The following is a 12,608-nucleotide window of genomic DNA, read 5'->3' on the forward strand; positions in this document are numbered from 1 at the left end:
GACTGGGAGGAAATCTTTGCAAAACACATATCTGATAAAGGACTGGGATCCAAAATATATAAAAAACCCTTAACAGTCAACAATAACAAAACAAAGAACCCAATTAAAAAATGGGTCAAGGATCTGAACAGTTGCCTCACCAAAGAAGCTGGCAGGTAAGTATATGAAAAGATATTTAGCATATATCATCAGGAAATGGCAAATTAGAACAGTGATGGGAGTTCCCTGGTGGCCTACTGATTAGGATTTGGAGCTTTCACTGTCGTGCCTCGGGTTCAGTTGCCTGGTCGTGGAACTAAGATTACGCAAGCCACGTGGCACAGCATGCATAAATACATACATACATACAGTAATGTACCACTATATACCTATTAGAATGGCTGAATTCGCAAGCATTCTCTTACCTTAGGATCCAGCAGTCATGCTTCTTTGTATTTACCCAAATGAGTTGAAAACCTTATGTCCACACGAATATCTGAGTTTTAATCCTGGCTCTGGATTTAATAAAATGTGTGTTTAACTTTTTCTTAATCTTTTTTTAAAATTGAGATATAGTTGACATATAACATTATATTAGTTTCAGGTGTACAACAATGATTTGATACAGTATGTATATATTGCAAAGTGATTTAGTCTAGTTAACATTTGTCGTCATAGTTACATGCTTAACCTTTTAAAAAAAATATTGTTTAAACATTTTTTGAGTGCCTACTATGTGCCAGGCAGTTCCAGGTGTACATAATATAATTCAGTAGTGAACAAAATGAAGCTTACAGTCTAACGGGCGAGACTGTATAAATAATCACATTAATTTATGATAATTAAGTGCTTTGAAGAACAAAGCACAGAGAATGGAAAGTATTACGGGTACATTAGGAGGGAGGCCTCTCTGAGGGGATGTCATTAGAACAGACACCTGAGTAAGTGAATCGCTGTATGTGATCTGCAAAATTTCAAACCAAGTGTGGCTATATAAAGTTTGCTTTTTAAAACATTTTATTATGGAAATTTCAAGCACATACAAAATAAACAGAATAAATTAATGACACTCCCATGTACCCGTGGCAAATCTTGTTCCATATATACACTGCCTGTTCCCCGCACCGTGTTATTTTGAAGTAAATTCCAGACACTTTATCCATAAATATTTTAATATGTTATTGACATTCCACAATGCCATTATTATACTTTTTTTAAAAAAGATAAGTCCATAATGTCATCAAATTCTACCCTTTGTTCGAATTTCTAATTGTCCCATAAATATCAGAATTTTATTTGTTTGAGTCAAGTTGCAGATGAGGTCCGCACGTTGAAATTGCTGTAATACCTTTTAATGTTTAGCTTTAATCTTTAATTTCCCCCTTGATTATTTTTCTTGCAATTTATTTATGGAAGAAAATAGCCTTTTAAAAAGTCTAATTTTTGCTATTATATCTCCATGCTGTAATTTAACATATTCTTCTGTCCCCTGTATTTACAGTTAATTGGTAGTTGCATATAAAGACTTGATTAATCAAGTTTTGTTTTTTTTGTGTATTTTCTTTTTGGCAAGGTTACATCATAGATGGGTTACTTACTTCCATCAGGTGCCCATAATGTCTGGATCCATTAATTCATGAGGAGTTGCAAGCAGTGGTATTCTAATGTTATCACTTCATTATTAGCTGAAATACAAAGAGAAACTTTTCCTCATGAACTCTTTGAATTCCTAGCAGTATAGATTGTATAGAAGAGACAGGATAAGGGCTTGTTTCTTCTTCTTTGTTTAGTAGTTTTCACAGTAATGAGTTGGTTCACCAGCTTTCTCCAGCTGGGTTTTTTTTGTTTGTTTAAAGAATCATTGTGAGCTAATTAATTTAAACATAATTAATATGATTCAATTCATTGCACTTGTTATCTTTAATGATGCACAAATTGTCCCATCTTTGGCCATTTGGAGCCTCTTTAAATTGGCTCTTAAGTTCATTTGACATGACCCTACTTCCTTGATTTCTGGTTTGCCAGAATGTTCCAGGCTTATCCTGGACATTTTCTGTCACCCAGTGTGGAATTGATCAGTTCTCCATGGAGCCTGGTACTTTTCAGTGTTAAATGGTATTTCGTTATCACAGTCTGGATGGTAGGAGTGCTCATTGCTCCTTGGGTTTCTAGGCCTAACTAAAAAAAATTAATATAAAATAGATCATTTTGATGCTTTGCAGTTCAGATTCAGAACTATGAGACTTTTATATGTTGTTTCCATCTGTATCTCCTTTTGCCCGTGCCAGGAGTTCTGGTTTTCAGGCATTAAAGTTCACTTTAAGTTGTGTTGTTAAGAAGTGATTATAGGGAAGTGACACCGGGTGGCAGAGTGAACCCAGGGAAAATAGGGCATGCCACGGTATGCCTGGGGCCACTCTTAGGGCTGGCCTTCCCTCCTCCCTGAGAAGGGCTATCTTCTGTCACTCATCCCGCTTAAGATTTGTCTGAGAGCAAGGAAGTTTATCTCATTGCCATTGGGCCACAAAATAGAATAGTAGAGGCCAACATTCCCTAAAGAGATGGAAGTGCACTAATGGAGTCAGAGGGCCAGCTTTGGCAAGAACAGAGAAAAGGAATGTATTGGGCAGATCATTCCCCTGCTTCTAAGAAGTGCCACCCTCACTCCCTGCCTGGAGAATCCTGAAACTCCTGCAGAATGCTGGTGTCTGCTGCTGTTTCACCATGCCCTCAGTCCCTGGCACACATACACTTGGACATTGACTGTTGAATGAACATATGAAGGGGGCTTGATGATCAGCCCCGGTCTCATCTTCCTTTGGTGTAGACCTGCCTGCCCAGGGCTCTTGATCAAACCACTGCCTTAGCCCCTGTCCAGCTTTCAGTTAGCTTATGAACCAGGGTCTTACTGTAAAACTTGCCCTGTGGAGGAAACCTATAATAGATCTGAATATCATTCTCCCCTTTTTCCAAAGGGGATGAGAATGGGTTTGCTTTCTAGAGATGGAAGACATGAGAAGTTTAACAAGGGCAAACGGGCATGTATACCAGTTCTTTGGGCCCTGGCCTGGATACCTTTGAAAGTATAATGAAAGCTCTGTACCCTCTTTTCAGAGAAGTTTGCATATATGCAGAGAGGTTGGCTTATACTTTTGGGTGTTTCTGAGGGATGTCCTTCTACCCCATATTAATCTGCAGTTAAAGGAAGAATTAACATCAGGTGAGAGTGATCATGTAGGGCAGTGGTTCTCAAAGTATGGTGTTAGGAACTTGTTGAAAACACACATTTTCGGGTCCTGCCCAGAAACTTGGGTTGGGACTCAGCTGTTTGTGTTTTAACAAGTTTTCCAGATGATTCTGCCATATCCCAGGAAGCCTCCAGTTAAGCTTGTACTCCTGTGTGGTACTGTTGTGCTTCACACCTCCCATCCTGCACCTTTGAGGGACTGCCTGCCATCCTCTTGTTGTAGCAGTACTCTGTTCCTCCTAGGCTATGTCCTGCCCAGCCACGTGACTGAGGAGATGCTGTGGGAGTGCAAGCAGCTCGGCGCTCACTCCCCTTCCACCCTGCTGACCACCCTCATGTTCTTTAATACCAAGTAAGTGTTCTAGAGGCTCCATGCTTAGCCACTGCTGGCATCTACCCAGTGAAGAGGGTAGAAACTATCCAGATGGACTTCTAATACCTTTGACATATACTTGAGAGCCTTTGAGCTACTGAAAGCCCTCAGCCCCACTTGGCTACATTTTGTGTGCTGACCAGTGAGGCAGACAGCCTTGCCAGATCCCTACCATCAGTCTTGATAAGATTCCTCCACTAGACAGTGTGTTTGGGTGTGGGCTTGCCCAGATTCTGGGAGTGTGGGCAGTGGCTCCTCTGAAGCCCTGATGGCGGAGGGTAAGTCACGGTCTCCTCCTGGCACCCCTCCCTTTGCCTTGCTTTCACTTGTGGTGCAGATACTTCCTGTTGAAGACAGTGGACCAGCACATGAAGCTGGCCTTCTCCAAGGTCTTACGACAGACAAAGAAGAACCCCTCTAATCCTAAGGATAAAAGCACGAGTATTCGGTACCTGAAGGCACTTGGGATACACCAGACTGGCCAGAAAGGTAGGGGAAAGAGGTAGGGGTTGCAGAAACAGGTGCTACTAGTCCTGCCCTGCCCTTGTGCCTGGGGGACTAGTAATGAATGTGAAGATTGGGATTTGCTGGATAGGAATTTTCCATTCCCTTCTCCCCAGCCATAAACTTCAAACTCTTCTAGAAGCAGAGACGCCCCAGAAATGATAGCTGCCTTTTCCTTTTATACTCACTGCCCATGCCTCACACCCTTTTCCTTCCCAGTATTTCCTGGTTGGGATGGCTGGAAGCCTAAGGTTTCTAATCTGAGCCTGAGTAAAGGCAGTCTGATGCCATGTCTGTGGTGGTGGTGGGGTATGTTTTATAGTTACAGATGACATGTATGCAGAACAGACGGAAAATCCAGAGAATCCACTGAGATGTCCTATCAAGCTCTACGATTTCTACCTCTTTAAATGGTGAGGAGGCTCTATTGTGACTGGGTGACGCGTGTGTGTGTGTGTGTGTGTGTGTGTGTGTGTGTGTGTGTGTGTGTATGCGCACGTGCCAAAGCATTCTCTAGTCACAGGCAGAGTAAAAACACACTTCTGAAAAGCTAAATATAGAAGCAACCTTATTGGTTTTCCCAAAGCATGTGCCCAGCACTGCTCCCTTATGGTCCACTTTCATGGAGAGAGGATGAAAGTAGAGGGAGGACAGTACAGAGAGGCTGCCTCTGTCACATATTGAGCATAGCCCTGCATCTTCCTGGCCTTGACCTTTCTCACCAACACTGTCAATCTAAGGGGAACTCCTTTCCTTGGCTTTCATTCTCTCTTGCCCCTGCAGTTTGGTATATCGTCTTAACAGCAGTGCCAGAAGATCTTTCTACATTGTAGGTCTTGCCGTGTTACTTAGATTAAGACCTTTAGTGGTTTCCTTTTACTCTACAGAGAAAGACCGTAATCCTAATGTGGCCAGCAGGGCCTTTCATGTACTCTCCCTTGTTAACCTCGTGTCCGTGTAGCTCTTGGCTCTCTAGCCACACTGGCTCTTCTCCACTGAAGGGCATCATGCTCTCCCTTCCTCAAGACCTCTGCACAGAACTTTTTGCTGTTGGGCAAACCCTGCCACCCCCTGCCTGTTTAGCTAGTTAGCTCCTATCCATCCTTAAAAGAGCTTTATGAGGGAAGCATTTCCAAATTCCCTGCCTGTTCCCTCCGGCTGTTTCTTCTGTAACCCTTACCACTGTTTGTTATTTTCTTTGTCTTTATGTAACTGTTTAATTGCTGTCTGTCTCCCCTCTTACCTGTAAACTCCATAATATAGGGACTCTTGGGTCTTATTCATTTCTTTTAATATCAGCACCTAGTGCAGGCCTGGCACACAGTAGCCCTTTGATAAATCTTGAATCAGTGGATGAATAACTGTTAGAGGATGTCATGTGCTCAGTACTTAAGAGAAGTACAGCACAACGTTGAGGGGGTGTGAGTCCAGGTAAAGGCCCCAGCATCATAGCCAAGCCGAGAAGTCAGAGTCCCTCAGATCAAGTTGAGGAATTATCAATGGATGGAGTAGAGGAAACAACATAAGCAAAGACTCGGAAATAGACTTTCTGGGTGCTGAAATTCGTTCAGAGTGGGATATGGTTGGACTCAAGTAGATGAGCCCTGGGAGCCCTAGTCAGAGGAATCACACCTGGCAGTGTGTGAGGGAGGAGCAGAAGATGGGCAGCCTAACACTGGCATTTGCAGTAACTCCAAAGGGACTAGAGGTAGTGTGTGTTGGCTGCATGGAATTTAGGAGCTGTGCCACCATGCTCTCCAGAGCTTCCCGTCTCTTGCAGATAGCATCTCTTCAGGAGATTCATGGTGGGAGGGTTGAGATCATGGTGGTTTTACCCAGCTTTTACCCATGTATTCTTCAGCCCCCAGAGTGTGAAAGGCCGGAATGACACCTTTTACCTGACGCCTGAGCCGGTGGTGGCCCCCAACAGCCCAATCTGGTACTCAGTCCAGCCTATCAGCAGAGAGCAGATGGGACAGATGCTGACTCGGATCCTGGTGATACGAGAAATTCAGGAGGCCATTGCGGTGGCCAACGCAAGCACCATGCACTGAGATCCCTCAGCCATGGTGCAAGGGAGACCATCCAGGAAAAAATGGACACTTTCACACTAAAGAAGAGGCCTCCATTTTTTTCTTTTCTTTTTTTATTGGTGTAGTTATGAACCCTTTCAGACTGCTTCTATTTCAAATGTAAAAGGAAACTTTGCCCCCTGTGCATCTTCATAAACCTGCTGTGGCAGACTTCTCAGCCCATGGGGGCTATGGGTTTCCTGAGAGCCAGATGTCCTAGACAGTTGTTGGCTGACTTTTTGTGTGTGGGGCCTGAGGAAAGGGCTTGGACTGTTAGGAGAAATGTCGCCCCTTCCCTTCCTCCAGAAAGATGGAATTAATGATGGATGGACCCTCCAGGGAATCTCCCCAGCTGGCTTCCACTCTGACTGGCAGACTTCGCTGACCACAGGGGAGCCATGGTCTTTTCTTTCTTCATGCTCAGACATAAACCTAGCATCTTAATGGAAGGAAAATGAGGGGAACTTCAATTATGATTTATTAAAGACAATTTCTATTACACCCTCCTTTATGACAAGTGACATTTTAGATGTTAAAGTAAAAACTTTACCATGTCTTTTTTTTTTTTTTTTTTGGCCTAACATTGAGGCCTTAAACCTGAGGCTTCTGTGCCTGATGGAATTCTTGTAACATACACTTGTGTATCATATAAAGATACCACTCTGTTTCTCTTATGTATTCTTAATCTAGTTGTTTATTAAGAATGACAAGCACGTCTTTTCAACATGCTAGTGAACAACGCCTCTTCATTTGGGAGGAGCCAGGCGGGGCAGTGGCAGCAAAGCCTTGCCTGTTGGACAGGGCGAGGTCCTGCGGGAGGGGGTAGCAACAGGAAACAGCCCTAGGGCGTGCTATGCGCCTGCGTTCCCTCCAGCCAGCCCCGCCCTAGAGGCGTACGAGCTCTGTACGAGCGTGCTGCGTCCTGACGTCGGCGACGCGCTGGGCGCGGTGACGATATCGGCGGGTTTATATTGGCGCGGCCCAGAAGGCGGAGGCCTCTGCGGCGACGTCTTCGGAGACGCGCGGCCTTGCCCCGCGCTAGCCATGGCCGACTACCTGATTAGCGGGGGCACGTCTTACGTGCCGGACGACGGGCTCACGGCACAGCAGCTGTTTAACTGTGGGGACGGCCTCACCTACAAGTGCGGGCCTAGCGGGCTCTCCTGGGCCAGGAGAGGAGCGGCGCGCAGGGTTGGGAGGCCGGGTGGGGCTTCTATTGAGCCCGCTTGGCTCGGGCGTGGGGGACAGGTTCCGGAAATTCCCCACCCATCTCAGGTTCAGTTTGACAGGTCTGAAGCGGGCGGGATGGAGGAGGCATCTTGGTAGTGCCTGAGATTTCCAGGTTAGAAACTCCGTTCTCTGGGCACATGGAGTTGTCAGGATGCCAGAGGCGCTGATGACAGCTAGGTGGCAGAAAAGGTCCGCTGTCTCCATCTCTACCTTGTTCTCTGCCTTGCCTGTGTTACTCGGGCTAGGTTATTTCCCTCTCTGCCGGAATGCCTTAAGAGATGATTTATGAGGATGGTGTCTCAGGCTGCCATAAGCCTGACCCTTACTCCCAATTCCCCTCCCCTCTAGTGACTTTCTCATTCTCCCCGGGTACATCGATTTCACTGCAGACCAAGTGGTGAGTATGGACAGGAATTGGATCCTAAGTATCAAGGTTGGATAAAAGTGCTGCTGTCCCCTCTTGGCTATCTCAGTAGATTGGTTTTGGGGGTGGATGCTATGGAATGGTCTTACTGGCATGCAGGTCATACAGAGCACCTATTTTGCGGGGAACATGGCACCGCCCTGAGGTATATGAGGTGCTTTTGCACATTAGTTGGCCTTATTTCTTTAGGACCTGACCTCTGCTCTGACTAAAAAGATCACTCTGAAGACCCCACTTGTTTCCTCACCCATGGACACAGTCACAGAGGCTGGGATGGCCATAGCAATGGCGGTGAGCACTGTGGCATGTGAGGGCAGAAGCAGGGGCCCCATCTCTCTTTCCCACGGGCATACAATCATGCCACTCTTCTTCTTTGTCACTTTTCCCGTGTTTTCTTTCTGTGTATCCTGCAGCTTACAGGTGGTATTGGCTTCATTCACCACAACTGTACACCAGAATTCCAGGCCAATGAAGTTCGTAAAGTGAAGGTCAGAAGGGAAATGATCACTGTCAAGAGCTCCTGGGAATTGCACTGAGGTGGAGTAGGGTGGGAGTGGGGGGATTATTCTGATTTAGGATCCTTTCTTTCCCACTGTGGGGGTTCAATTCCTGAGGAGAGCCTGAGACCCTGTGTCTTAAAGCAACAGAAGAGGGCCAGGTGTACAGTGCCCTGCAGTGCACTCATGTCTCCTAGCTCTGGGTTTGAAGTGTTTGTGTGATTTGATCCTGTGGCACTGCCAAAGGGGGAGTTGGCACAGATCCCAGGCTTCAGACCAAAAGTCTGATGAAAGTGGTTCAGAAGTGCCCTTTTTCACCATCCCTTCCAGAAATATGAGCAGGGATTCATCACGGACCCTGTGGTCCTCAGTCCCAAAGATCGAGTGCGGGATGTCTTTGAAGCCAAGGCCCGGCATGGCTTCTGTGGTATCCCCATCACTGACACAGGCCGGATGGGGAGCCGCCTGGTGGGCATCATCTCCTCGAGGGACATTGATTTTCTCAAGGAGGAGGAGCATGACCGGTTTTTGGGAGAGGTGGGTGCCACTGACAGAGCACAGGCAAACTCTGACAGCCCAGGTTAAAGATAAAGTCTTCTGTTCTGTTGTCTGAATGGCAACTCTGAGGGCCTCTGCTGTCCAGAAAGATGAACACCTGGCTAAGTTTCTGACCCTTTCATGGGGTTCCTGCATCCCTTCCCCACCAAAGGCTTTCAATCTGCCCAAATGTTTGCCAGCATACCCAAATTTTTTGCCACACCCAGAGTGCGGGCTGTGCTCAAGGACCAACTTCAGCCTCCTCTTGTCATTTCTCCGGTGTGGCTCTTTCTCCACAACGTGCTCCATGTACCTGATGTCCTTTCTACTAAATTCTCACTCTTGCCATTAGATTGCTGCAGACTGTTGGGTTTACTTAAGGGTAGTCTGGGTGCAGGTGTGTAAACATGGTGGTCTTTGGAACCTCACCCCTGAGTTAGGGCAGGGTCTGTTGGGAGGCCTGATCTATTGCTGTTCCTCACAACTCCCCTCTCTTATAGATCATGACAAAGAGGGAAGACTTGGTGGTAGCCCCTGCAGGCATCACACTGAAGGAAGCAAATGAAATTCTGCAGCGCAGCAAGAAGGGTGAGTCCTAGAGGTAGGAAGTGTTCTGGAACCAAAGACCAAGGTCCTGATTTATGTCCTGCCCTGCCCCTAGGAAAGTTACCCATTGTAAATGAAGATGATGAGCTGGTGGCCATCATTGCCCGGACAGACCTGAAGAAAAACCGAGATTACCCACTGGCCTCCAAAGATGCCAAGAAGCAGCTGCTGTGTGGAGCAGCCATTGGCACTCATGAGGATGACAAGTATCGGCTGGACTTGCTAGCCCAGGCTGGTGTGGACGTGGTGGTTTTGGTGAGCTGCTGCACAGGCAAGGTGGGGTGGTAGGAGCAGCTGTCATACCACAGTCTCATTGGGACTACCTTCCTGTCTCAGGACTCTTCCCAGGGAAACTCCATCTTCCAGATCAACATGATCAAGTACATCAAAGAGAAATACCCCAGTCTCCAAGTCATTGGAGGCAATGGTGAGACAAGACTGGGCACTGAAGGATGTGGGGCGAGAGTGGGGGAGCTAGGCTCCCACGTAGACCTTCATGTGAGCCTTTCCCTGTTCCTCCCTGCAGTGGTCACAGCTGCTCAGGCCAAGAACCTCATTGATGCTGGTGTAGATGCCCTGCGGGTGGGAATGGGCAGTGGCTCCATCTGCATCACTCAAGAAGGTAAGAAGACTTTGGCAAGGCCCTCAGAGACCTGGCTTTAGCAGGGCCCTTAGCCCCACATGCCCTGGAGCCAAGCGCTCTTACGGGAACTACATTGAGTCCTCCAGTAGGGGCAGCCCCAGGGCCAAACAGGCCCCTTGGATGGGTAACATGCTGGAAGTAAGACGAGCTCTCGTCAGTCTTCACCTGCCACTTCCCCCACCCCCGCCTAGCCTGGCCTCCCCGCTCCTGCTCCGTGCCCTCTCTAAACTCTGGTCTGTTTGTTTTATTTAGCGGCTCCCAAGATCCCTCCAGACATAAAGTCCCACAGCCCCAAATGCCCTTCTACTGTCACGGGCTGCTATAGTAAGTCCGGCCCGGTCCACTGGCCCGGCCCAGCTGCCCACTGCCCGGCTGCTTGGTTGACTGTAGCTGTAGCTCCCGGGGTTTGTGGTGCTGACGGGTGGGCAGGGCAAACTGAATGACAGACCATGGTTTTGGGAGCTGCTCAAGAACACAGCTCCCTCCTCTTCCTGGGGTGTTTGTAGGGCAGGACCTCCACCAGGTAGGCCCTGCTCTGCCCACATCTCCTGCAGTAGGCACAGCTTAAGGACCAACTCGGGGGCCCACTCTTCCTTCCACATGACCACTGCCCTGATCTTGCCTGAGCTGCCCACCATGCAGGGAGCAAGGGGTGGGTCTCTGGGTACTAACTGCACGGTGACCCCTACCCCACCTGATATCAATTGGGCGGGGCTTTCCCGGCTGCTGACTGCATGTGCCTGAGGCTGCCCTGGGCCATGCACATATGCATGCGCACATGCCAAGGGTGAGTGGGGGCCATCACAGCTATTTGTACTGTTTAAGGCGGATGGGGCAGCAGCCATCCCAGACAAGACTCTTCCTCTACCAGGCTGCAGTCCTGGTGCAGGTGTAACTGAGAACTCCTGGGTGCTGATTTGTGGCCACAGAGCCTCTTGCCTGTCCCCACTAACGCCACCCCCATTTGTTCCTCCATGTCTCAACAGTGCTGGCCTGTGGGCGGCCCCAAGCAACAGCAGTGTACAAGGTGTCAGAATATGCACGGCGCTTTGGTGTTCCTGTCATCGCTGATGGAGGAATCCAAAATGTGGGCCATATTGCCAAAGCTTTGGCCCTTGGGGCCTCAACAGGTGAGGCCCAACATTCAGGGAGCCTAGTGGGTCTCCTTCCCTAATGCCATTCAGGATCTTCCCCCAGCATTCCTTCTGTCCATAGTTATGATGGGCTCCCTCCTGGCTGCTACCACTGAAGCCCCTGGCGAGTATTTCTTCTCTGATGGGATCCGGCTAAAGAAATATCGGGGTATGGGTTCTCTCGATGCCATGGACAAGCATCTCAGCAGCCAGAACCGATATTTCAGGTGGGACAGGCAGGTCAGTTGCCCTATGCTAACCCTGCACTGGCAGCATCATCCATGTTTCGACTTTGCCTGTGTTTCCTGCCTCTCCCTGCAGTGAAGCTGACAAAATCAAGGTGGCCCAGGGGGTGTCTGGGGCTGTGCAGGATAAAGGATCCATCCACAAATTTGTTCCCTACCTGATTGCTGGCATCCAGCACTCCTGCCAGGACATTGGCGCCAAGAGTTTGACCCAAGTCCGGTAAGCTTAGGGAGCTGGGACATTGGGTAGAGGGCCTGGTCCAGGGCCAGCTACCCACATCTAACTTCTGCCTCTCTTCAGAGCCATGATGTATTCTGGAGAGCTCAAGTTTGAGAAGAGAACATCCTCAGCTCAGGTGGAAGGTGGTGTCCACAGCCTTCATTCGTAAGTGACCAACCCTCTCCACTCCTCTGTCCTTGGGGTGGAGGTCTCTTCCATGCCTCCATGCTCCTGCCCTCACCTCACAGCTGGTCCTTCTGCCAACAGGTATGAGAAGCGTCTTTTCTGAAAAGGGATACAGCACACCCTCGGTTTTTCAATAAAAGTTTGAAAAAAAGTGATGCCTGATCTTTGAGGTCAACAAGTAGGTGGGGCTCTGCAGCTGCCACCATCACAGATACACAAAAACAAAGCACCTTCATTTCCAGAGAAAGCCTCATGCCCCGAGAGAAGGATGCTTCAAGGAACTGGAAGTAGCAGGTAGTACTAGATTAAAAAAGCCCCTCCTGAGGCATCTCAAAAGGCAGCTCAGACCCAAGGGTTTGGTCTCAGAAATTGCCTGTGGCTGCTTAGGAAGGGTCACAGAACAGTCCATGGGGCTTTGGACTGGCATCCACGGGGCCTCCTGCTAGCCCAAAGTTTGGCCACCATGCGATCAGGTTGAGACCCACGTACACATTCTCTAACTTGAATCTCTAAAAGGACCTCGTGGAGAAAACACAGAGGTCCCCTCAAATCTGCATGTCAGCAAGTAGATAGATATACAGCTTAGAACAGGTGCCTATACTGTCTCCTGGCCTCTGAGAGGCCAAGCAGTGTAGACAAATAGATGACCCCTTGGTTCCTTCACAACCCCCTCCAAGAACTCACTAAGCCAGCAACTCCTGGCCAGCAACAC

At 48.2% G+C, this 12,608-nt stretch overlaps 2 protein-coding genes across 7 annotated transcripts in view; both read left to right on the top strand.

Annotated features, from left to right (window-relative positions):
* The window catches only part of QRICH1 (glutamine rich 1), a 54,532-nt gene extending 47,683 nt beyond the window's left edge, over positions 1-6,849 (top strand). For all 3 annotated transcript variants that reach the window (XM_060161932.1, XM_060161934.1, XM_060161933.1), the window contains 4 exons: positions 3,470-3,578; positions 3,937-4,088; positions 4,426-4,516; positions 5,965-6,849. In XM_060161932.1, coding sequence (XP_060017915.1) covers positions 3,470-3,578; positions 3,937-4,088; positions 4,426-4,516; positions 5,965-6,157 — 545 coding nt within the window. In that variant the 3' untranslated portion in view covers positions 6,158-6,849. The remainder of the gene's footprint in view (positions 1-3,469; positions 3,579-3,936; positions 4,089-4,425; positions 4,517-5,964) is intronic.
* Positions 6,850-7,147: 298 nt separating this feature from the next.
* On the top strand, positions 7,148-12,071 carry IMPDH2 (inosine monophosphate dehydrogenase 2). 4 transcript variants are annotated; one of them, XM_060161943.1, is made up of 15 exons: positions 7,148-7,317; positions 7,754-7,802; positions 8,019-8,120; positions 8,243-8,317; positions 8,657-8,863; positions 9,364-9,451; positions 9,525-9,724; positions 9,806-9,896; positions 9,996-10,091; positions 10,365-10,436; positions 11,099-11,242; positions 11,310-11,472; positions 11,567-11,710; positions 11,792-11,875; positions 11,978-12,071. In XM_060161943.1, the coding sequence occupies exons 1-15, from the start codon at positions 7,220-7,222 to the stop codon at positions 11,997-11,999; spliced, it is 1,635 nt and encodes a 544-aa protein (XP_060017926.1). In that variant the 5' UTR covers positions 7,148-7,219; the 3' UTR covers positions 12,000-12,071. The 4 variants fall into 4 exon arrangements, with proteins under 4 accessions (XP_060017926.1, XP_060017928.1, XP_060017927.1 ...); XM_060161944.1 differs by having other exon boundaries at positions 7,152-7,317; positions 11,328-11,472; XM_060161945.1 differs by lacking the exon at positions 10,365-10,436 and having other exon boundaries at positions 7,150-7,317.
* The last annotated feature ends 537 nt before the right edge of the window (positions 12,072-12,608 follow it).

This window comes from Lagenorhynchus albirostris, chromosome 10 (assembly GCF_949774975.1).
Source record: "Lagenorhynchus albirostris chromosome 10, mLagAlb1.1, whole genome shotgun sequence".
Lineage (NCBI taxonomy): Eukaryota > Metazoa > Chordata > Mammalia > Artiodactyla > Delphinidae > Lagenorhynchus > Lagenorhynchus albirostris.

What these genes read in the sequence shown, in the direction of transcription:
- IMPDH2 (XM_060161943.1), top strand. Translation starts at nt 7,220, where the DNA reads ATGGCCGACTACCTGATTAGCGGGGGCACGTCTTACGTGCCGGACGAC. An exon ending in CCAAGTCATTGGAGGCAATG is followed by an intron (nt 9,897 to 9,995) that starts GTGAGACAAGAC and finishes TCCTCCCTGCAG; the next exon opens with TGGTCACAGCTGCTCAGGCC. An exon ending in GGTGTCCACAGCCTTCATTC is followed by an intron (nt 11,876 to 11,977) that starts GTAAGTGACCAA and finishes TTCTGCCAACAG; the next exon opens with GTATGAGAAGCGTCTTTTCT.